This window comes from Erythrolamprus reginae, chromosome 2 (genome assembly GCF_031021105.1).
Source record: "Erythrolamprus reginae isolate rEryReg1 chromosome 2, rEryReg1.hap1, whole genome shotgun sequence".
Lineage (NCBI taxonomy): Eukaryota > Metazoa > Chordata > Lepidosauria > Squamata > Dipsadidae > Erythrolamprus > Erythrolamprus reginae.
The window spans coordinates 328,597,647-328,621,449 of NC_091951.1; the positions used below are offsets into that span (position 1 = coordinate 328,597,647).

The 23,803-nt window shown below is 41.4% G+C and overlaps 1 protein-coding gene across 1 annotated transcript; it reads left to right on the forward strand.

Annotated features, from left to right (window-relative positions):
- Positions 1 to 1,780: 1,780 nt before the first annotated feature.
- Positions 1,781 to 21,943, forward strand: CCL28 (C-C motif chemokine ligand 28). The gene is made up of 3 exons (XM_070736384.1): positions 1,781 to 1,881; positions 19,268 to 19,394; positions 21,709 to 21,943. Exons 1-3 carry the CDS (start codon positions 1,821 to 1,823, stop codon positions 21,905 to 21,907), a joined length of 387 nt encoding a protein of 128 aa, XP_070592485.1. The 5' UTR covers positions 1,781 to 1,820; the 3' UTR covers positions 21,908 to 21,943.
- Positions 21,944 to 23,803: the final 1,860 nt, after the last annotated feature.

A 23,803-nucleotide genomic window follows, 5' to 3' on the forward strand; every position in this document is an offset into this window, starting at 1 on the left:
TCTCTCTAGCTGTATCTTCCATTTGTGGGTTTCATCCCATCAAGTTTCCCTAAGGGCAGCAATATCATGTCTGCCCTCATTCTGGGACTGCCTTCTGCCGCACGAATCCCAGCGACCAGTTAGGTCCCACAGAGTGGGCCTTATCCGGGTCCCGTCAACTAAACAATGTCATTTGGCGGGACCCAGGGGAAGAGCCTTCTCTGTGGCGGCCCCAGCCTTCTGGAACCAACTCCCTCCAGAGATTAGAATAGCCCCCCACCCTTCTTGCCTTTTGTAAGCTCCCTAAAACCCACCTCTGTCGCCAGGCATGGGGGAACTGAGATATTCTTTCCCCCTAGGCTTCTACAATTTATGTATGGTATGTTTGTATGTATGATTGGTTTTTAAAATAAGGGTTTTTAGCTGTTTTAGTATGGGATTGTCACATGTTGTTTTTACCACTGTTGTTAGCCGCCCCGAGTCTACGGAGAGGGGCGGCATACAAATCCAATAAATAAATAAATAAATAAATTTGAATTTCTAATTCACCCTGTTTATTCCTCATACTCTGTGCGCTGGTATATAGACATCTGAGTCCTTTTTGATTGACTTTGTGTTTACTGTCTACATCACCTGTGTCTTTGCCTGACTGCCCCTACTTTCTTGTCACTTGTTTGATTAGTGCATTTGGTATGACACTCAATATTAAGTGCTTGGTTTTGCTTGACAGCAAGGTTGATAATCTTACTCCCACAAGCATCTATGTTACATGGACTGATAACCCTATTAATTTTAGATTGCCAGGGACAGAAATGTTCTATATCGATTAATTCTCTGTCCCCACGGCTCAGTTTAAAGGTTTATCCAGAAAATATGTGAATTTAATGCCAAGTAACTCAGTCCCTTTCTTTGATGGATGCAAACCATCTCTTTTGTACAATTTTTTCATTGGACCAGCTGCAGACATCATGACTAATAAAACCAAAACCTTCCCTTTTACACCACTCCTTTAGCCACACATTAAATTCTGCTACATGCTGGCCTTTCCCTTTTCGTTCCTTATATACTGGTAAAAGCTCTGAAAGGATAAGCCTATAACTCAGTGGTTCTCAACCTGGGGGTCAGGACCCTTTTGGGGAGATCAAATGACCATTTCATGGCCTAAGACCACGGAAAAAGACAAATTCCCCATGGTGTTAGGGACTAAAGCTTCTATTTGGGCACCTTGGAACATATTTTTACAGTCTAACCAATCAGGCATTTACAAAGGGGGTGTCCCTCTGACCTTCCTGCCAATCAGCTTAAAGCTCTGTTGGGAGAATTGGCGCTAGATTTAGGGTCACCACAACATGAGGAACTGTATTAAGGGTTCATAGCATTACAAAGGTTGAGAACCACTGCACCTATACTACTAAGTTCATACTCCAAGCTCTGGAAAGTATTCTGTAGTTACCCCAGCAATTTCTACTTTAGATATAAACTGAGCTTTGAAAGAGAGCAACATGATTGAAGTTTGAAATTCCTACCTAGTAGGGCACTTGCTTTGACTTCATAAAAGCATTCAACCCCTAACACCTGTGATTGAAAGGATGATACTAGAAGAAGACTGCTGGTAGGTTACAGAAGGATGCTTTAGATGGACAATGATGTATTGAGGAACATAATCACTTATTTCTTTCCTGCTGAAAACTCCAAAAATCCCTAGTCAGCTCTAGACAATGTTTACACTTTGCTAGGGGTGGGGCAGCAAAGAGTCTTTGTAAGTCTTAAGGAGGTAGCAATAGCCTTTGCAATCCACTCACTATCACTTTCAATACCTCCTGTACTGTATATAAGGAAACATGAATGTTCACCTTATCCTCGTCGCATTTGGGATTGTCCTAGTTGATCATATGTCTGACGGTAAGCATAAAATTCAGATTATTTTTTGCATTTGGGGGCCTTTTTGCAATGCACTTTGCTGCCTTCAGAAAAATAGTTAAGTCATGCAGTAGTCATAATTGTCACCTTTGAATGAATGATTTCATTTTTAAATTTACCAGTGACATATTGGAAGTCCATGTTCTATTCATAAAACCATAAACAGGACAGCCATACTGGAAAATCCTTGAATTTAGAAGTTGGGAGTGGAAAAGTAGCAGTTTATAAAGGAAGCACAAGTGGTCAGTTTATCAATCTGAATATTTATATCAGTACAAATGTGCTTAAAATAAAAGAGTAGATATGTCTTCATTGGCAATTTCATATGCAAAAATATGATGAGTGGAGAAGGAAGTAGAGATCAGACTATTTCTACTATGCAGTAGTTTATTTTAAAAAATGATATTCTATGTCAATTAGATTTAAAAGAAACAGTGAGAGGTAGCAAATGTTAGAAAAGATCAGCTGGGGATGGTTGTTAAATCATTTCTTTTAAAACACATTTTGTAGTTTAAGCCACCTATATTAAAATTTTAAAATTCTTTAAAAGAAGTTATTTTAAGTACAGCCCTTCGTAAGAGATTATATTAGGTAAAATGAACAGATGTAGAAAGTTTTCTTTGAATTAAATCCTTTCTCCCTTACCCACAACATTGTCTAACATGTGTCTGGTTTGGCGGAGTAGACTCGTGAGGCAAACTCCTGCTAACTAGCACTACGTGTCCATGAAGTGAGGTGTGTTCCAAGAGTTTAAAACAAAGTATTTCCTGCTATTGCTTATTGTCCATCTGTGTATTTTATGTGCCCAAATGATTAACCTGTCGTAACATTATAAACAAGACCTGTGCTATAGAGCTGAATGATTTGGGGATGCATCAAGTGAAGACCTGGCGAATCCATATTTCCAAATAAGTTCTTTCTAAGCATGCAGACTAATCAATTTCATATATTGCCCAACTATTAATAATGAGCATGACCTTCAGTGACTTTAACCGGAATTTCCTTTCAAATAAAGGTCGTAAAAATAATTATCCTTAATTAAGGAAATGTGCTGGTGATATAGGTGGTTATTTAATCATTATTGCCTTTTCCTTCAGTGCCTGGTGAATAAGGATGTAGTCCATAATATGCAAATCTTATGCTTTCTTTGCCTGGCAAACCTCTGTTTAGCATAAACTGGTTTCATGAAATATGCAAGAGCCACCTGTTGGCTAATAAGAAAAGAAAATAATTCCTAAAATACTGCAATCTTGACAATTTGGTAGCTTTACTGGCTTGGGATTCTGGTAGTTTACTCTACATCTGGAGACCATTGAGTTGAAGATGGCAAAAACAGGAAGAAAACTTACTTCTGCACTCACAAATATGCCAATTTATTTAATGATGATGATAGCTTTCTCACCTGATACTCATTGATTCTTTTAAATGAAAGGCACAATGGGATTATTGTATTGTTGTTTGCTAAGATTAGATTAGATTAGATTTATTGGATTTATATGCCGCCCCTCTCCGTAGACTCGGGGCGGCTCACAACAATGGTAAACAAAACATAGTAACAAATCTAATATTTCGCAATCTAAATTACAGTTTTAAGTTAAAAAATCCAAAAGAGCCCCAATATATAAAAACAAGCACACAATTGAATCATACACAAAAACTACATGGGCAAGGGGGAGATGTTTCAATTCCCCCATGCCTGACGGCAGAGGTGGGTTTTAAGGAGTTTCCGAAAGGCAAGGAGGGTGGGGGCAATCCTAATCTCTGGGGGGAGCTGGTTCCAGAGGGTCGGAGCCACCACAAAGAAGGCTCTTCCCCTGGGTCCCGCCAGACGATTCTTCTTTTATACATGTGCCTCTTAATTGGGTCTTTGGCACTCCTAATCAAAACCTGGCATGTTTGTCATTCAGAAATGTTCAGGATGTCAACTTAATAATAGGGCTTGTCACAGCTTGACTCCCTAAGATTATCTATCTAAGATTGACTATCTAAGATCAAAATTCTCAACGCTAGAGAATTTGGTTTGGAATTTCACATGTTGTCTTAGAATTCTTTAATGGCCAAGTGTGATTGGACACACAAGGAATTTGTCTTTGGTGCATATGCTCTCAATGTACATAAAAGAAAATATACATTTGTCAAGAATCATGACATTTAACGATAGTCATAGGGGTCAAATAAGCAATCAGGAAACAATCAATATTAATAAAATCTTAAGGATACCAGCAACAAGTTACAGTCATACAGTCATAAGTGGGAGGAAATGGGTGATAGGAATGATGAGGAAAAAAACTAGTAACAGTAGTGCGGACTTAGTAAATAGTTTGACAGTGATGAGGGATTTATTTGTTTAGCAGAGTGCTGTCGTTTGAGAAAAAACTGTTCTTGTGTCTAGTTGTCTTGGTGTGCAGTGCTCTGTAGCGACATTTTGAGGGTAGGAGTTGAAACAGTTTATGTCTAGGATGCGAGGGGTCAGTAAATATTTTCACAGCCTTCTTTTTGACTCGTGCAGTATACAGGTCCTCAATGAAGCCAGGTTGGCAGCAATTGTTTTTTCTGCAGTTCTGATTATCCTCTAAAGCAGGGGTAGGGAACGTTGGCTCTTCTATGACTTGTGGACTTCAACTCCCAGAATTCTCTGAACTAGAATGATTGGCTCAGGAATCCTGGGAGTTGAAGTCCACAAGTCATAGAAGAGCCAACGTTCCCTACCCCTGCTCTAAAGTCTGTGTTGGTCTTGTTGGATTGAAGAACCAAACCAGACAGTTATAGAGGTGCAGATGCCAGACTCAATGATTCCTATATAGAACTGTATCAGAGTTTGTTTAAGAGAGTTACGACCTGCAACAACCATAAGGAGAAATTTCCTGACAGTGAGAACAATTAATAAATGGAAGAGTTTGCCTCCTGGAGTTGTGGGTGCTCCAAAGATTGGTTAGCCATTTCGCCAGGATGGTGAGGATAAGGTGTCTTGCTTTGGGCGAGGGTTTGATTAGAAGACCTTCAAGGCAGTGGTGGCAGTCTGCATTGGTTGCTGATCAGTTTCTGGTCACAATTCAAAGTGTTGGTTATGACTTATAAAGCCCTTCATGGCACTGGGCCAGATGATCTCAGGGACCGCCTTCTGCCGCATGAATCCCAGCGACCAGTTAGGTCCCACAGAGTGGGCCTTCTCCGGGTCCCGTCAACTAAACAATGTCGGTTGGCGGGGCCCAGGGGAAGAGCCTTCTCTGTGGCGGCCCCGGCCCTCTGGAACCAACTCCCCCCAGAGATTAGAATAGCCCCCACCCTCCTTGCCTTTCGTAAGCTCCTCAAAACCCATCTCTGCCATCAGGCATGGGGGAACTAAGATACTCTTTCCCCCTAGGCTTTTACAATTTATGCATGGTATGTTTGTATGTATGATTAGTTTTATAACAAGGGTTTTTAGCTGTTTTAGTATTGGATTTTTACATTCTGTTTTTGTCACTGTTGTTAGCCACCCCGAGTCCATGGAGAGGGGCGGCATACAAATCCAATAAATTAATTAATTAATTAATTTAAAAAACTGTTTACTACCAGTTCTGTGGGTGTGGCTTGATGTGGCATGGCATGGTTTAATGGGCGTGGCAAAGGAAGGATACTGTAAAATCTCAATTCCCTCCCCACTCCAGGGGAAGGTTACTGCAAAATCCCTATATCCCTATTTCCTCCCAATCACCTAGGACTTGGGAGTCTTAAGACTTACAGAAGGCGAGGAGGGTGGGGGCAGTACGAATTTTGGGGGGGAGCTGATTCCAGAGGGCCAGGGCCCCCACAGAGAAGGCTCTTTCCCTTGGCCCCACCAAGTGACATTGTCTGGTTGGCGGGACGTGGAGAAGGCCAACTCTGTGGGACCTAACCGGTCGCTGGGATTCATATGGCAGAAGGCGGTCCCAATCAACCAGTGGAACGGTCTGCCAACGGAGATTGTGAATGCCCCATCACTTGACACATTCAAAGGGAAATTGGACTGCCATCTGGTTGGGGTGGTGTAGGTTTTCCTGCTTGAGCAGGGGATTGGACTTGATGACCTGCATGGTCCCTTTCAACTCTAACAATAAGTAAGTAAGTAAGTAAGTAAGTAAGTAAGTAAGGAAGGAAGGAAGGAAGGAAGGAAGGAAGGAAGGAAGGAAGGAAGGAAGGAAGGAAGGAAGGAAGAAGTAAGTAAGTAAGTAAGTGTAAATAAGAAGTAAGCAAGCAAGCAAGCAAGCAAGCAAGCAAATAAATAAGTAAGGAAAGAAATAAAGAAAGAAAGAAAGAAGGAAGAAAGAAAGAAAGAAAGAAAGAAAGAAAGAAATCTGGCCCAATGTCATGTGGTTTCATTAACTGAAACCAGCTTCATCAATTGAATTTGTCAGAAGCCACAAATTTGCAAATTGTGTCCATATCACTACAAGGTGATGTAGCTGTTGTAAATGATTGCCAATTATCCGAATTGAGATCACATGACCATAGACTGAGGTCATAGCTTGAGGGAAAGGCCATAAATCACTTTTTCCAAACCTATTGTAACTTTGAACTGTTATTAAACAAACTGTCATAAGTCAACAACCACCTGTATGTTACATGCAGCAGCCAAAGACCAATTACATCCTTTTGGAAGACAGTACCAAATCTTATCTCAGCTGTATAGAATTTGGCTCTCTCCCCAACAAATTGAAAAGCAGGAGGAAACAAAGAGGCCTGAGGCAAATTTGTGAAACCTATGGTCTCCTTGTTTATCTCCACATACAATCTCAACCCAATCACCTGTCACTGTGAGAATTAATAACATTAATTCTTTTTCAGAAGGTGTCGTGAAAATTTCAATATTATTTGTTCTTCACTGTTTGGTGATGGCTTGAATCTAACTTTTATTTGAAGAAAACTTAATAGTTTAGAAAAAAAGTATTTGTTTTACTGAGCTTGCAAGGCAGGTCAAGTTGCTTCTGGGGAACTGAAACAAAGGCAGGCTATTTTTACCCATACAGTACTGCTAATCCAGTTATTAGAGATTTTCTCCAATGGCTGTTGAGCAACCTTGTACATTTGACTCACAAAGCCTTTGTAAATGAGCTTATGGATCAGATTACAGCTCAAATCTATAAATTGTTCTGATTTCAGGCTCATGCAGAATATACACGAATCCCAGCGACGGATTAGATCCCACAGAGTGGGCCTTCTCCGGGTCCCGTCAACTAAACAATGTCGGTTGGCGGGCCCCAGGGGAAGAGCCTTCTCTGTGGTGGCCCCGGCCCTCTGGAACCAACTCCCCCCGGAGATTAGAACTGCCCCTACTCTCCTTGCCTTTCGTAAGCTCCTTAAAACCCACCTTTGTCGTCAGGCATGGGGGAACTGAGACATCTCCCCCGGGCATATACAATTTATGAATGGTATGTGTGTATGTATGTTTGTTTAGTAAATGGGGTTTTTAAATATTTTAAACTACAATTTAGATTTGTTATGAATTGTTTTTATTCTGTTGTGAGCCGCCCCGAGTCTGCGGAGAGGGGCGGCATACAAATCTAAATAATAAATAAATAATAAATAAATAAATAAATACTTGGAATAAATGATTTCTTAATGCATCTCACTGTAAAACACATCCTCTTTATTTCTCCTTAACACTTCAACTTGCAAGCAGTTTTCTTCTCTCATCATTTCTATCTCAGCAATTAAGTAGATAAACTTGGCAGCAACATAAAAAACATTCCACGAGTCATTCTAAAATTTATGGCTAATTAGGGCTAGCCAGGAGTCATAAAAAAGCAAGTAATAAATCACATGATAGTTTACGCTTCCGAGTAAGTTCGGAACGCGACCATCTTTAGGTTGCAAGATTGAACGAATTCAGCGTCTCTTCCGTTTTACAACTGGATGCGAGGTAATTTATTAATTAATTCTTCTATAACATCTCCTCCCTTTTTCCTGCAAGCGTTTCTGAAAACATCTGAAATGAGCATCTCTCCATCTGTTCTCTCCTCCATTTGAGTCACCCGAACTCATGTCTATGTCATTAGCTCCGTGGTCTGCACTAACATTGCTAACTGTTGGTAGAAGAGGGGAATTTATGATCTCTAAATCCCACTCATCCTCCGAATCTGAAAATTACACAAGCTGCAAGGGAGTATACATTTTTTAAAAATATATATTTTTATTGGTTTTGCACAGAAGGTTACATGAAACAAACATAAAACTGTGCACAGTGCATGTGCCCATCACCCGACTGACAATGCCCTCCACCACCACCACCAATTGCGGGGGGTTCAAATATTTACTAGATTATGTTCTTTTATTTCCTTAGCTCTAATTTGCATTTGTTTACTATTCAAAGAGTGATTGGAGTTTATTTTTCACATTTTTGTTGCAAATTCTACTCAACATATAATCTTTCACCTTATTCCATCGTACCATCAGCTTCTCCAATTTATTTTCATCAAAATTGTTTAATCTTATTTCCATGATTTCAAAATGAATGTGATCCACCATGTACCAGTACCAGTTCTGTAATGTCCATTTTATAGACTCTTTCCAACCCAATACCACTACCGCTTGAGCGCTTTCCAGTGCTGCAGTTTTTATTTCTTTAAAACCTCTTAGTTCTCTTTGTTTAATTAATATCGCTATTTCTTTTGTAATTATCCAATTAATATTTAGCATTTTATTTATTTTGTTCTGCACTTCCTTCCAAAATTTCTGAACTTCAACACACTCCCAGAAGCTGCAAGGGAGTATACACAACATAAGTGAACTAGGTTTTTAGTACGCATCTTTCTTGTTAGTACCAATTTTAATGAATACTTCAGCATATCTCTCAACGGTTCCAACCAATGAATAGGCCTTGCACGGTGTCATTCTCATTGCTGCAAACTGGAATTTGACCATTTCTTTGATAGTGACAGGAGAGTAAAGGAGGAAACCATAGCACATTTTGTAATCTTCCGCATGCCTACCAATCTGTAAGGTAGTGATTTACCTTTTCCTTTCCTCTTTGGCTCACTATTTTGAACAATGACAATCACTCTTTTAGAAAGAAAGAAAACGTACAAGTTGATGTTTCTTTTCAATCTCCCAGATGATATGCTGGGGATAGCCTCTATTTCAGTATTTTGGAAACTTGGCAATTTTAAAATGTGTGGAATTCAATGCCTAGAATTCCCTAACCATGCTGAAGGATTCTGGGATTTGAAGTCTACACATCTTAAAGATACCAAATTTGAATAGCAATGATCTATTTTAATAAGGTGATAAAAACTTGTGGAACAATTTTTTTTTTCTCCTCTCCCAACTGTTCTCCGTATATACCTAACTTTTATAAGACACAATTCTCTTCTTTCTATAATTCTCTTCTCCGACTGCAGAAAATACGACTTCAGCAACAGGTAATGTATATCTAGAATACATTACCTGACTCTTTGATTTCTTCTTCAAACCCCCAAAAAACTTTAACCTTAGACCTGTCTACAGTAGACCTAACCTCATTCCTAACAGGTCTGTAAGGGGTGTGCATAAGCGCATTATTGTGCCTACCGTCCCTGTCCTACAGTCCTATTGTCCTAATTTACCTGTACCTACTTTGCTAATGTTTATGTCTGTGCCAATACCTGCTATATTGTACATGTTTGACAAACAGAGTATGTGTTCACAGGCCCAGGATTGGACCCCAAACTGGGGTACCAGTTTTTGCAGCTGCATGTACCACTGGAACAGTGAAGGGCTACCAAAATCTTTACTACCACACTGTGGGTGTGACTTATGCATGACGCCCTGCATTTTCTGTCAACATCTTTCAGTGCAAATTGGGTGCTCTAGGGTGGAACTCCATTTTCACTACCCCACTGCGTTTCCCCCCACCCTCCAAATCCGGGCAGTAGCCCACCCCTGCATTGAAACCTCCCTATTCATTGATCATAGTTGTTTGTTTTACAGTAAAAAAAGATGCTTTTATAACTGTACGTTCCTGCAAGCATGATTTCATTGAGGGCCACATCAGAGTTATGTGTGACCTTGGGGGCCAGGGTTGGTGTGGCCAGCTTGACGCCACATTGTTATGAGTTGTTTAAATGAATTTTTTATTATTATTATTATTATTATTATTATTATTATTATTATTTATTAGATTTGTATGCCGCCCCTCTCCGAAAACTCGGGGCGGCTCACAACAGTAATACAAAAACAATATAACAGTGAGACAAATCTAATATTAAAATAAAACATATCTAAAACCCCAACAATTTAAAAACCATACATCACATACATACCAAACATAAAATATAAAAGCCTGGGGGAGGATGTCCCAGTTCCCCCATGCCTGGCGATAAAGGTGGGTCTTGAGTAATTTGCAAAAGACAAGGAGGGTGGGGGCCATTCTAATCTCTGGGGGGAGTTGATTCCAGAGGGGCGGGGCCCAACACAAAGAAGGCTTTTCCCCTGGGGCCCGCCAAACGACATTGTTTGGTCGACGGGACCCGGAGAAGGCCAACTCTGTGGTACCTTATCGGCCGCTGGAATTGCAGCAATTATTAATTTAGTAACATGGTTGTTAAGGAAATCTGGCTTCCCTGTGGAATTTGCTTGTCAGAAGGTTCCAAAAAATAATCACATGGGGTGGGGGGTGGGGACATTGCAATAATCATAAATAATGAGCCAGTTGCTAAGCATCTGAATTTTGATCATGTGATGCCATGGGGTGATAAACAGGGGTGGGCTGCTGCCTGGATTGGGGGGGGGAACGCAATGGGGTAGCAAAAATGGAGCTCCACCCCAGAGCACCCAATTTGCTCTAAAAGATGCTGAAAGAAAATGCCGGGCAGACTGTATTAGCCACATCCACAGTGCAGTAATAAAAATTAGGTAGCCTTTCACTGGTCATAAATGTGAAAAATTGTCATAAATGGTCACTTTTTTCCAATAATTTGTAACATCCAACGATTTCTAAATGAAAGTTTATAAGTTGAGGATTTAAAGGTACAGTACTTTAATTTTCTGTTTGGATTACCTGTTTAAGATTCCAGGCAATTCCCTATGACACTCCTACAAAACTGGATTCTATTCCCATTTTCTAGATTTTTGCCTAATCTCCAGCAGTCAATATGTTTTATTTTGCCACAAAACACACAGAATCCTCTGTTTACAGAGTCTGTTCCTTAGGATTTTTATTTCTTTTTTATTATTATTAACATTTTTGCATAATGACAGTACAAAATAGAGGGGCGGCATACAAATCTAATAAATAAATAAATAATAAATAAAACAAACATAGAACATAAAAGGGGGATTATTTACCTCCCCTCTCTTTGTCAGAAGTTGTTTTCGGAGCTTTAAATCCTATATCAAATGCAGTACTTATACATTTACAACATTTCCAAGACATTCTTTGCATACCATACTTATTTATTTATATTATTGTGTTCCATTCACTTTATTGTTTCAATTTTAGATTACTCTTTCTATTTGTATATAAATTAGTTTCATATACAGAATTGTTTCTTTTTTCTAACCAGTTGTAGAATTTGTCCCATATTATGTAATACTCCGATTCTTCCTGCCCTTTTAACCTTCTTGTCATCATGTCCATCTCTGCACATTTCCAATTAGCACTACTCTGGGGATTATTTCACTTTTCCATTGCTGTGCAAAGGTTATTCTCGCTGTCAATAATATATGTATGATTAAATATTGGATTTCTTTTTTATAATTTTTTAGGGAAAATACCTAATAAAAATAATTCTGGAGTTTTAAAAATCTCATTATTTGTAATTTCTTTCAACCATTTTGGAATTGTACACCAATAATTTTTGGCTTCGGAACATGTCCACTATTGATGGTAGAAGGATTTTTATTTCATCCATTTTTCCTCTGCTTTGGAACACCAAAAACAGAAGAAATGGAAAATATCCCTTTCCAGTGAAGGGCTACCAAAAATTTTACCATCACACTGTGCGCGTGGCTTATACAGGATGCCCTGCATTTTCTTTCAACATCTTTCAGTGCAAATTGGGTGCTCTGGGGTGGAGCTCCATTTTCGCTACCCCACTGCATTCCCCCCCCCCCGGTCCGGGAAGTAGCCCACCCCTGCCCATTTCCCTGAAAATAAAACCTATCCTGATAATGAGACCTAGCATATTTTTAGGTGTGCGCCTAATATAAATCCTACCCCCAAAATAAGCCCTACTTAAGTGTCTGCACAGCTGTCCGCCTGCTCATTCCATTGCTCATAGCGCCGCAACCACGAGGCAAAGCGGGGTGGTGGTGAAGCTGCCCCGTGCACGCATCACTGGCTTATTTCAGGGTCCCTGAAGCCAAGTCATCCATGCCATGACACCTATCTCACAGCGGTGGAAGCACCAGCAGTCATGCGCAGCAGGAGCCTATGTGACCGCCAGCCAATTTGTTCCGCTTGCTCACAGATGCAATCGGAGGCCAAGAGGTGTGTTACTGCTATGGCCACGAAGCAATGCTGATGCCAAGGGGTGGATGGGGGCTCTCAGGTAAGCCGGTGTGGGACGTGTGTGTCAGCTTCACACAGACACACCACCTGCCACAAGCAAATAGAAGAATTGAGCCTGTTGTACAGTGTGGGGGAGACACCCCCCACAAAAAATAAGCCCTAGTGCTTATTTTGAGGCCCAAAAGAAAGTAAGACCCAGTCTTATTTCCAGGAAATAATCTTGTTTAGAATTGTTTTACAGATGCCAGAGAAATAAGATTTTTTCTGGGATTTTTTTTTTGGTAAAGACTACAGAAAGTGCCAAAATACATCCATTGCATTCTCTCTCACTAATCCAAAATTGAACCCCAGCATTTCTAATGATTCCAGATGCATTTTTGAAACTGCTTCCAAAAAATGATCCAGAGAGGGGCGTGGTCAGCATCTCGGTGGAGCGGTATTTCTTTCGCTCCTGCGGGGAAACGCCGATTTCCTGTTGTTTGGGGGTGCCAATTCGGTTTGAGTCAGCCCAGAATCTCCCTGGGTGGGGGGGAGAAGGGGACTTGGTTTGGTCCCATTTTGGGGTCAGCATACCCCACAGTGACTGGACTTGGAGCCTCCACTGACAGCGGTGGGAAGGCGGTCAGCCGCCATTAGCCGAGGAGACTGCATGCTGGAAAGAGTTGTTGCATGCGTGCATATGTGTCCCAGTGTGTTTTTGCTTCTATGCATGTGCAGAAAGAAAAATCTTGTGAGGGGATGCACGTGCGGGATATTTCAGAGATTTTTTTGCTTCTGCGCCTGCACAGGAGAAGCAAAGCTGCGCACGCAGCTCAACTTTTGCTATTGGTGCAGCACCGTTTCCCGTTTCCGTAGCAACTACTACTCTGATGAGAAAACAAGTGACCCCCGGATATTTCTGAACCACTAACTTTCAGAAGCTCAGCCAACATGTCTGACAATGAGGATGCTGCGAGTTGTAGTTTCATAAAAAATATTCTGCATGCAAATAAGTACATCCCAGTTCAGTTCCTCCCACCCCCCTTCTGTTCAATTGTGTGCAGTTCTCAGAGATTGGCTGAACAAATATCTATAGTTTTCTTAGCAAAGCTAATTTCCCCCCCAGAAATGGCTTGCTATTGCTTGCTTCCTAGAATTGAGAGTGACTGGCCAAAGGTCACCCAGCTGGCTTCGTACCTAAGGCAGGACTAGAACTCATAGTCTCTCAGTTTCTACTCTGATGCCTTGATCTCTATACTAAACTGGCTCTCTCAATACAATATACAAAAAAAGGTGCTTTTGCCAAATAGCAACTGGACTTTGTTGCTTTTTCTTTGAAAACATTTCACTTGCCATCTAAAAACCTTCCTGAAAAGCAAAATATTTTTAAAAACAAAGTCCAGTTGCCTTTTGGGGTGGGGAAAAATCACCTTTGGTCCCTGAATAATTGGGACTCTCCATAGACAAAGGTGATAGTGGGAAATATTTGTATATAGAAACTGACTGGTTGTTTGATTATTTGCCATCAAATCACTGTCAGGTCTTACTGACCACAGACATTTTCTCCATGACAAACTGTCCCTAGACTGGTCTTTCAAGTTTTCTAATGTTGCATTGATGTCTACTGTAACTGAATCTCATTGTTACTGCTGTAGTCCTGTTTCCTTCCACTTTTCCCAGCACTGAAGGCTAATCCAGAGAACTATGTAAAGTTAGGTAGTATTTTGAACAAGCAGTGTTTTTCACCTTGGAGTTTGCAGAAATTAATGGATTGTGGAGAAGTAGATTTATCTGAATACAGGCAATATTCTATATCCATGATGGCAAACCTATGGCATGTGGGCTATAGATCAGTGTTTTTCAACCGGTGTGCCGCGAGACATGGTCAGGTGTGCCGCGAAGCTCAGCTTCCGAGACCGGAAGCTGAGCTTTATTCTTCATGCCCAGCTCAAGCTTCCCTGGCGAGGGTGGCAACAAATGTCCTTTGGGGCCCAGCGGGAGGGCACTGGCAGCGGGAACGGGAGGCTGCTGGCTGCAGCGGCCCCGGGCAAGTCACCAGGGGATGGCGGCAGCGAGAGGGAGCTCCAAGGTGGAGGCACCAACAGTGGTGGACATGCTGCTGGACGCTGTACATGCTGGCACTGCGGGCTGGCACTGGCTCGCTGGCTGGGCCGGAGGTGCCAGCCCCGCAGCGCCAGCATGTGCGGCGTCCAGCAGCACGTCCAACTGCCACCATCGGTGCCTCTACCTTGGAGCTCCCTCTCGCCGCCGCCATCCCCCGGCGACTGCCTGGGGCCACTGCAGCCGGCAGCCTCCCGTTCCCGCTGCCATTGCCCTCCCGCCGGGTCCCAAAGGACAAGCAGCACATCCAGCAGCACATCCAGCTGCCGCTGTCAGGGCTCCCGCTCGCAGTCAACCGCTCTGCCGCCACCCCGGCTACTGCCCGATGCCGCTGTTGCCGGTGTGGTGTAACGAGAGAGAAAAAGAGAGAGAGAAAGAAAGAGAGATAGCAAGAGAGAGAGAGAAAGAAAGCAAGAGAGAGACAGAAAGATAGCAAGAGAAAGAGAAAGAGAGATAGCAAGAGAGAGAGAGAGAGATAGCAAGAGAGACACAGAGAGAGAAAGATAGCAAGAGAGAAAGAGAGAGAGATAGCAAGAGAGACAGAGAGAGAAAGAGAGAGAGAAAGAGAAAGCAAGCAAGAGAGAGAGCAAGAGATGGGGGAAGGAGGGAGAGAGAAAGACATAGAGGGAGGGAAGGAGGGAGGGAGAGAGAGGAAGGAAGGAACAGAGAAAGAAAGAGGGATGGACAGAAAGGAAGGAAGAGAGAGAAAGAGGGAGGGAGAGAGAAATAGAGTGAAAGGGAGAAAGAGAGATTTTTTTTGTCCAAACTTTTTTTTAGCCCCCCCCCCTCAATGTTCCCCAGGATTTTGAAAATAAGAAAAATGTGCCGCAGCTCAAAAAAGGTTGGGAAACACTGCTATAGATGGTACACAGAGCCATATGGCAGAGCACACGAGACTTTTTCATGTTTCAGCTCCAGTGCACATGTGCATGCCCGCCATCTCATTTTCAGCCTTAGGAAAGGCCGTTTTGTCCTTTGGACGCTCCAGGGAAGCTGCCCTGAAGCCCTGGAGGTAAAAATAATAATAGTAATCCCCCCACAAACAAACCAGAAGTTTGGAAAAAGGCACTTCCGGTTTTCATCTGCCAGTAGTGGTGGATTCTTGTCAGTGTGGTGTGGAGTGTCACACCAATAAGAACCCACGGATGCAATTTTCGGCAATTTTTTCCCAGCATCTACTCAGAAGGAGCTTCTCAGCTGTGCTTCGGATGAAGACATTAAGACAAGGGCAGGCTGGAGGGCTTCTTCCGACATGGAGACCCCGGAAAAAAATCACTGAAAAATCAGTGGATTCCTACTGGTGCGACACTCCAGACCACACCGATATGAGCCCACCATTGCCTACCAAGACCCACCTCTGCTGGCAGGCATGGAGGCTGTGAGTTATGAGATCGTCTCCAGCCAATATTATGAATGATTGAATTGGATGAATGTGTATCACATTGGTATATGGTGTTTTCAACACTTTTAGTAATTTGTATAATTCTTTTAAAAGTAATTTAGATTTCTTTTATATATTGTTGCATTTATAATATTGTACACCACCCAAAGTCGCCTCGAGAAGGGTGGCATAGAAATCTAATTAATCAATACTGCATTGGCTGCTGATTGGTTTCCGGACCGAATTCAAAGTGTTGGTTATGACCTATAAAGCCCTACATGGTATAGGACCATATTATCTCTGAGACCTCCTTCTGCTGCACAAATCCCAGCGACCGATTAGGTCCCACAGAGTTGGCCTTCTCCGGGTCCCGTCAACTAAACAATGCCATTTGGTGGGACCCAGGGGAACAGCCTTCTCTGTGGCGGCCCCGACCCTCTGGAACTAGCTCCCCCCAGATATTAGAACTGGCCCCCCTCCTCGCCTTTCGTAAACTCCTTAAAACCCACCTTTGTTGTCAGGCATGGGGGAATTGAAACATCTCCCCCAGGCCTATACAGTTATGTATGGTATGCTTGTGTGTATGTCTGCTTTTAATAATGGGGCTTTTAGTGTTTCTTTTAAATTATTAGATTTGTTATATATTGTTTATTATTGCTGTGAGCCGCCCCGAGTCTACGGAGAGGGGCGGCATACAAATCTAATAAATAAATAAAATAAAATAAAATCCCAGCGTCGGGTGAGGTCCCACAAAGTCTCCTTAGGGTCCTGTCAACTAAACAATGCCGGTTGGCGGGACCTAGGGGAAGAGCCTTTCTCTGTGGGGTCCCCGGCCCTCGGGAATCAGCTCCCCCCAGAGATTCGCACTGTCCCCTCCCTCCTTGCCTTCCGAAAAAGTTTAAAAACTCATCTTTGTTGCCAGGCCTGGGGAAATTAGATCTTCCCCCTGACCAACGAGTGTTTTTAGCATAGTTTTTTGGGTGAATGTCAGTGAATGGGGTGTTTAAAAATGTTTTAGAATTTTTTTAAAAAAAATTAATTGTATTAACTGGATTTATTGTATTGTTGTGTTTACTATATATGCTGTGACCCGCCCCGAGTCCTCGGAGAGGGGCGGCATACAAATCCAATTAAAACAAAAACAATTAAAACAAACAATCAATCAATAGGCACACATGCTAGCACACACACATACACACACACACACACACACACACACACACATTTTTAGCACGCAAACTAAAAAAACGTCTCCATCACTGTTCTATATTTACAGCTTTGCCTCTTTATCAAAGGTCCTGGGATTATTACTGTTATGATTTAGTTCCATAGTATAACTCAGTGTTTCTCAACCTTAGCAATGGGTTAGCTTGGGAATTTTGGAGTTTGAAGTCCACACATCTTAAAGTTGCCAAGGTTGAGAAACATTTGTGTAACTTGGTCAGTTCAACAGCACATACGTCAAATGACAGAAATGTTTTTGCAACTTTAAAAACAGGAATGAAGGAGGCCCTACCTGCTCATTAGTTCTCTTATATGAATGTTCGAGAATGAAAGGTTCCTTTCATAGTCGAAAACTTGTGGGAAATTTATTGAAGGTAAAAGTCTGGGGAGATTATCAGTCATAGAATCATAGAGTTGGAAGGGACCTCCAGCGTCATTGGGTCTAACCCCCTGCTCAATGAAGGATTCATTAAACCATCCCAGAAAGATGACTGTCCAGTCTCTGTTTGAAGACCTCCAGTGAAGGCAAGCTCACCACCTCCTGTGGCAAACTCTTCCACTGGTTTATCACCTTTACAGTTAGAAAGTTTTTCTGATATCTGATCTAAATCTAATCCCTTGCAGTTTCATTCCGTTGTTTCTAGTCCTTCCATGTGCTAATGAGAACAATGTGATCCCACTACTCTGTGACAGCCCTTCAGATATTTGTATACAGCTATCAAGTCTCCTCTCAGTCTTCTCCTTTGCAGACTAAACATCCCTAGATCCTTTAACTGTTCCTCGTAGGACATGGTTTCCAGACCACTCATCATCCTTGTAACTCTCTTTTGAACTTGATCTAGTTTATCAATGTCCTTTTTAAATTGGGCCCCCCAGAACTGAACACAGTATTCCAAGTGTGTCGTACCAAAGTACTGTAGAGAGGAATAATTATATGAGCGAGATTCTATGCTCCTCTTGATACATCCCAGGATTGTGTTTGCCTTTTTTGCAGCTGCATCACACTGTTGACTCATGTTTAATCTGTGGTCTACCAATACATCCAGGTCCTTCTCACCTGTGCGGCTGCTCAGACATATTCCTCCCATTCTTATGTGCTATTTTCATTATTTTTGTCCAGATGTAGGATCTTGCATTTCTCTCTGTTAAATACCATTCTGTTAGTTTCAGCCCATTGTTCAAGCTTGTCTAGGTCTTTTTGAATCCCAGTCATCCAGGTCATGGTTGTCCCAAAGGAGATTTTTCAGGAGGCAACTGGAATTTCTTGTTTTTTCTTTGAAGAAAAAACCCCCCACCCTTTATTAAGAGTATTTTCTGGTTTAATTTCTCCTGAGCAAACTGTAGCTGAATCAGAGATGGGTTCCTCCCAGTTTGGATCGGTTGCCCTGAACTGGTAGTAACATGCTGGTGACATCATGATGACATCACTGAACTGGTTCAGTTGGTGCTGGTCCATGGGCCGGTCCATCCTTTAAAAAAAATTAAATTTTTGTTTTATTTTTTCTTCTGAGCATATGCAGAAGCTGAGTTTCTGGCACTGTGCATTGCAAAAATGGGCTATGCAAAGGGTTTGGGAGGCTTGCAGAGTGCTCCTGGGGCTGGGGAAAGGAGAAGACCTCCCCATTTTTGTGAAAAATGGGCCCATTTTTGCAAAAAACCCCAGGGTTCACAGAGGGTTTGGGAGACTTGCAGAATGTTCCTGGGGGACAGGAAGGACAAAAACATTTTTTTCTTACTTACCACTTTGAAATTCTGGTGCATTTTACATACAGGTGTGTCTTTTAGTACAAAAATACAGGACTTCCCCTCCCTTTCTCCTCTTCCCTACATCCCCTCCTGCCCTCAGCTCTATGATCCCATCGTGACATCACCAGCAGGTTGCTACCAGTTCAGGTGATCTGAACTGGGAGGAACCCACCCCTAGATAGCCACTACTATTTCTAACTGGCTTCTGTAATTTAATTTATTCCTTTTTTCTTTAAGAATGAATGCATGCACCTAGCAACTAAGTATCATGATAATTACAAAGCTTGCTCAAGCAAGAACTGTCTTGAGTTCTTGGAAATTTTACTCTAAAGCACTTAGAGAACTTCATGGCAATTCTAGTACCACTTGATTCATAACTGTTAAGTATATATTATCAGTTGAGCAGCCCTTATTTTTAGCCATACCGATTACTGAATTATAATAAAAATAACATTTTCTGTTTCTTCTAGCTATATTTCCTGTCTTCTTTGATTGTTGTACAGAAGTAGCCCAGCACATCCCCAAGAGATTGTTAAGAAGAGTGGTGAAATTTGAGATCCAAAAGACTGGTGATTTTTGCAGAATACCAGCTGTGATGTAAGTGGTACACAACTCACATAATGGTACCCCACATATACATGTACATGATTGAAAATATAAAGTATAAGCATGTGTTTACTATACTGTAACATGTAAAGGTATATGTATTGTTTGGAAAAAAATTAAAACAAATTATTGCAAAAAAAATACATGTACACACATACCCAGCAACAGGATATTCCGACAAAATGTATATTCACGTAACTTCATCAAAAGGTGCCTGACCACTCAACCCAATATAGCAACCAACACAAGTTGTAAAAAGGATAACACTATCATACATCAAATACATTTCAGAAACCACCAATAGACTGTTGCAGTGATGGTGAACCTTTTTTTGCTCGGGTACACACAGGATAGTATTGGTGGGTGTGTCGACACCCATAAGCCAATGCCTTCCCCCCATGCATGTATGCACAAGCCCCGGTGCTGTCCTCCTGGGTATGCATGCAGGCCTCACAGAAGCCTCCAGACTTCCAGTAGGCCCGTTGGGCCATTTTTTGCCCTCCCCAGGCTTCAGGAAAGCCTCTGGAGCCTGTGGATGGCAAAAAATGGGCCCAACGGGCCTACTGGAAGTTTGGAAACAAATTTCTAGTAGGTCCATTGGGTCATTTTTGCCTTCCCTGGACTTCAGGAAAGCTTCCAGAGCCTATGGATGGTGAAAAACAGCCCTATGGGCTTACCAGAAGTTCATTTCCAAACTTCTGATAGGCTCATTGGGCCCGTTTTTCAGCATTCCCAGGCTCAGGAAGCTTTTCTGAAGCCTGGGGATGGCAAAAATGGCCTTTCTCTCCCCAAAAGTCTGAAAATCAGCATGCTATGGATTCGCCATCACAGGACTATTGCAACCACATGGCATCAATATAGTACACAAACAAACTAAAGCCTTCGAAAACATCCTAAGTAAGTCAAATGTCCAAACAGTCCAGAAGAAAAAAACATACAGTGTGTAAAGATCACAACAGCACTAGAAAGGATAAACTGGCAGAAAACTAGTAGAATACATCCATGGCACCATAAGTGTCATAAGACACAATGAAAACTCTTTAATTTCACAACACATGGACAAGCTTACTCATAGTTTCAACTGGGAAACTGTGACTATCCTAAACCAAGCCAAGTCCAAATAGCTAGAGAATTCCTGGAAACCTGGCTCCTTTGACAAATCATCCATCAATAGGCACATAGATATAAACAATATCTATACTGTACATCATTCAAAAGGGACAATCAACAAGCCAAAAAGGGAACAAAAAAGATCAGCAAACATCACCCTGATGAGCATAGATTAACTCCAAAATTAACATCAGACCAATAATCAAGGAGTAAACAATACCTCAATCAAGGATCTGTCAAACAAGCTAACTGTAAACAGTCCAAAGAACCATCAAGACCACTTCCACCAACACTAACAGAGCTAACTACAGTGGTACCTCTACCTACAAACACCTCTACTTACAAACTTTTCAAGATAAGAACTGGGTGTTCAAGATTTTTTTGCCTCTTCTCAAAAACCATTTTCCACTTACAAACCCAAGCCTCCGAAACTGTAACTGGAAAAGGCAGGGAGGAGCCTCCATGGGGCCTCTCTAGGAATCTCCTGGGAGGAAACAGGGCCAGAAAAGGCAGGGAGAAGCCTCCATGGGGCCTCTCTAGGAATCTCCTGGGAGGAAACAGGGCCTCCAACTTCCCTGTGGTTTCCCCAATCGCATGCATTATTTGCTTTTACATTGATTCCTATGGGAAAAATTACTTCTTCTTACAAACATTTCTACATAAGAACCTGGTCACGGAATGAATTAAGTTCGTAAGTAGGGGTACCACTGTACTGGAATATAAATTGAAAGCAAACTGCACTTTTTACTAGCACTGATGGTTTTATCTAATTTGGGTAATGAAACATCAGCAAGGCAAGAAAAAGTACTAAGGATCTTTGTGACTAATACCAAGCATTATCTTTGCTTTTTTTTTTTTTTTTTGCCAAAGTCATTATTCTTCTATCTCTTCTTTTTTTTTTTTTGGATGTTGAGAATTTCTTCAGTTCTCTCTCTTCTTTTCAGCTCTCTCCAGATTCTGCAACATGAGAACTTTTGGGTTTTTTTTTTTAATCGGCAATTGTTAACACTGGGGTATTATATAACAAATGCTTGTCTCTTTGAATTCTAAAGTCAACTAGCACTTTTGATTCTTTATTTTTTCTTTCTTTGTCTGTTTTATGGTCCCATCAATTCTTGACTGTACATAAATTATATTCTTTGCAGATACTGTTATTAGTTCCTTTTAAAATCTCCCCCCCCTCTTATCCCCATAGCCTTCACACCAGGCGCAAAAAGCTTTGCGTAAGTTCATTTAATAAGCATGTGAAGAGATGGATGAAGCAGATGACCAGGTGTTGCCAAAGAAGTGATCCAGAGATCTGGAAGAGAAGGAAACTCAGAAGAAGGATGAAAACTACGCAGAAAGATCACATATTCGCTATGTGCAGGAAAGAAATCTGTACCATGAAATAAATATGACAAAAGTCTCAGAATAACAGATCCCATAAACATTTTGATTTGTCTTTCATTTAAAACTCTGTCCTGAAAAGAATACCATAGCTGAAGGTTTGCAGGTAATGGCCAGGTCCACAAAGCATACCATTGTTCTTAGTTGCATATTCTTTTTAAGTCATGACCTGTGATTGACAAAGCACATTGTGCAGGTTCATGCAGCATACTAACCATCATGTGATCATTGAGTGCCAAGGCTCAACATATGCACTTTGGTGGGAGGGAGAGATACTGATAATGGGGATTGATGGTTGCCAACACAATGTACTATTCACAGCAGTTGAAAGCCTGACGTCATGTTAAATGAGACACAGAGAAACTCAAGCGAAGTGAAACCACAACCAGAAAGTGGCTATCTAAGCCTTGTGAGGCCAATGATCAGCTGAGAGGGGAGGACTTACAGTGCTGGATGATTGTTTGGTGGTGGGGATGATGACGATTTGCGGAGTGGCAGATGCTCTCAGCGTTAACTTTGACCTGAATTGATGCTGGTCTGAGCTCTTACCTGTAGTGTAATTAAAGCTGAAGTCTATACCTTTGAAAGTGTCTTGGTGTCATTAACACACGGGTTTGGCTTGGCCAATCCAAGATTTTGATTTATACAGACAGTCCTTGACTTACAACTGTTGTGAGTATTCCTTGTCAGCCTCGGGAAATATCAGATTCTGAGGAAGAGGAAATAAGAAGCATTAGTTTACCCTGATTTAAGAAGGTTGTCAGAAGGCAGTGGGGACGAGAGCGTAGGATTAAATGATTTAGGTGTTAGCATGGAAAGCAGCTCATCTTCAGAGAATGGGGGTGACAGCCCCTGGGTCAACCCGAGATTTAGGAGGTTTGAAAAAAGAAGGGAGGAGATCACTGGGAAAAAGTTTTGAATCTTCAGGTTAGAATGGTGTAATAGATGAGACCAGTGAAGGGCTACCAAAATTCTTACTACAACACTGTGGGCATAGCTTATAATAATAATAAATATTAATAATGATAATGATAATAATAATAGTGATGATGATGATGATGATGATGATGATTATTATTATTATTATGTCAGTACGACACAGCAAACGAGATCATTATGCTGCATTTCGTATTTCATCACCAGTCGGGCACTTCCCAAGCACCTAGGACTGCGTGATGTAGCGGCAAATTATGTTTGCCGATCCCAGTAAAGCGGCCTTTTGAAATTGACAGATGGAGATTTTGTCAATTCCAATGGTTTTCAAATGTCCGCTGAGATCCTTTGGTACTGCGCCCAGTGTGCCAAGTACCACTGGGACCACTTTCACTGGCTTATGCCAGAGTCGTTGCAGCTCGATTTTTAGATCTTCGTATTTCACTAATTTCTCTAGCTGCTTCTCAATTCTGCTGTCTCCTGGGATTGCAATGTCGATGATCCATACTTCTTCTTCTTCTTCTTCTTCTTCTTCTTCTTCTTCTTATTATTATTATTATTATTATTATTATTATTATTATTATTATTATAAGCTACGCCCAGAGTGTTGTAGAGAGGGGCGGCATACAAATCTAATAAATATTATTATTATTATTATTATTATTATTATTATTATTATTATTATTATTATTTAGATTTGTATGCCGCCCCTCTCCAAAGATTCGGGGTGGCTCACAACATAACAATAGTACAATACATTACAAATCTAATATTAAAATTTAAAAAGTCAATTAAAAACATTAATATAAAATAATTAATATCATAAAATCACAACTACGCACTCGTACACACTCAACCCAATTAATCATACTACAGAGGTCAGAGAAACAACAAAGGGGAGAGGTAATCATCCCCATGCCTGGCGACAGAGGTGAATCTTCAGCATTTTACGGAAGGCGAGGAGGGTG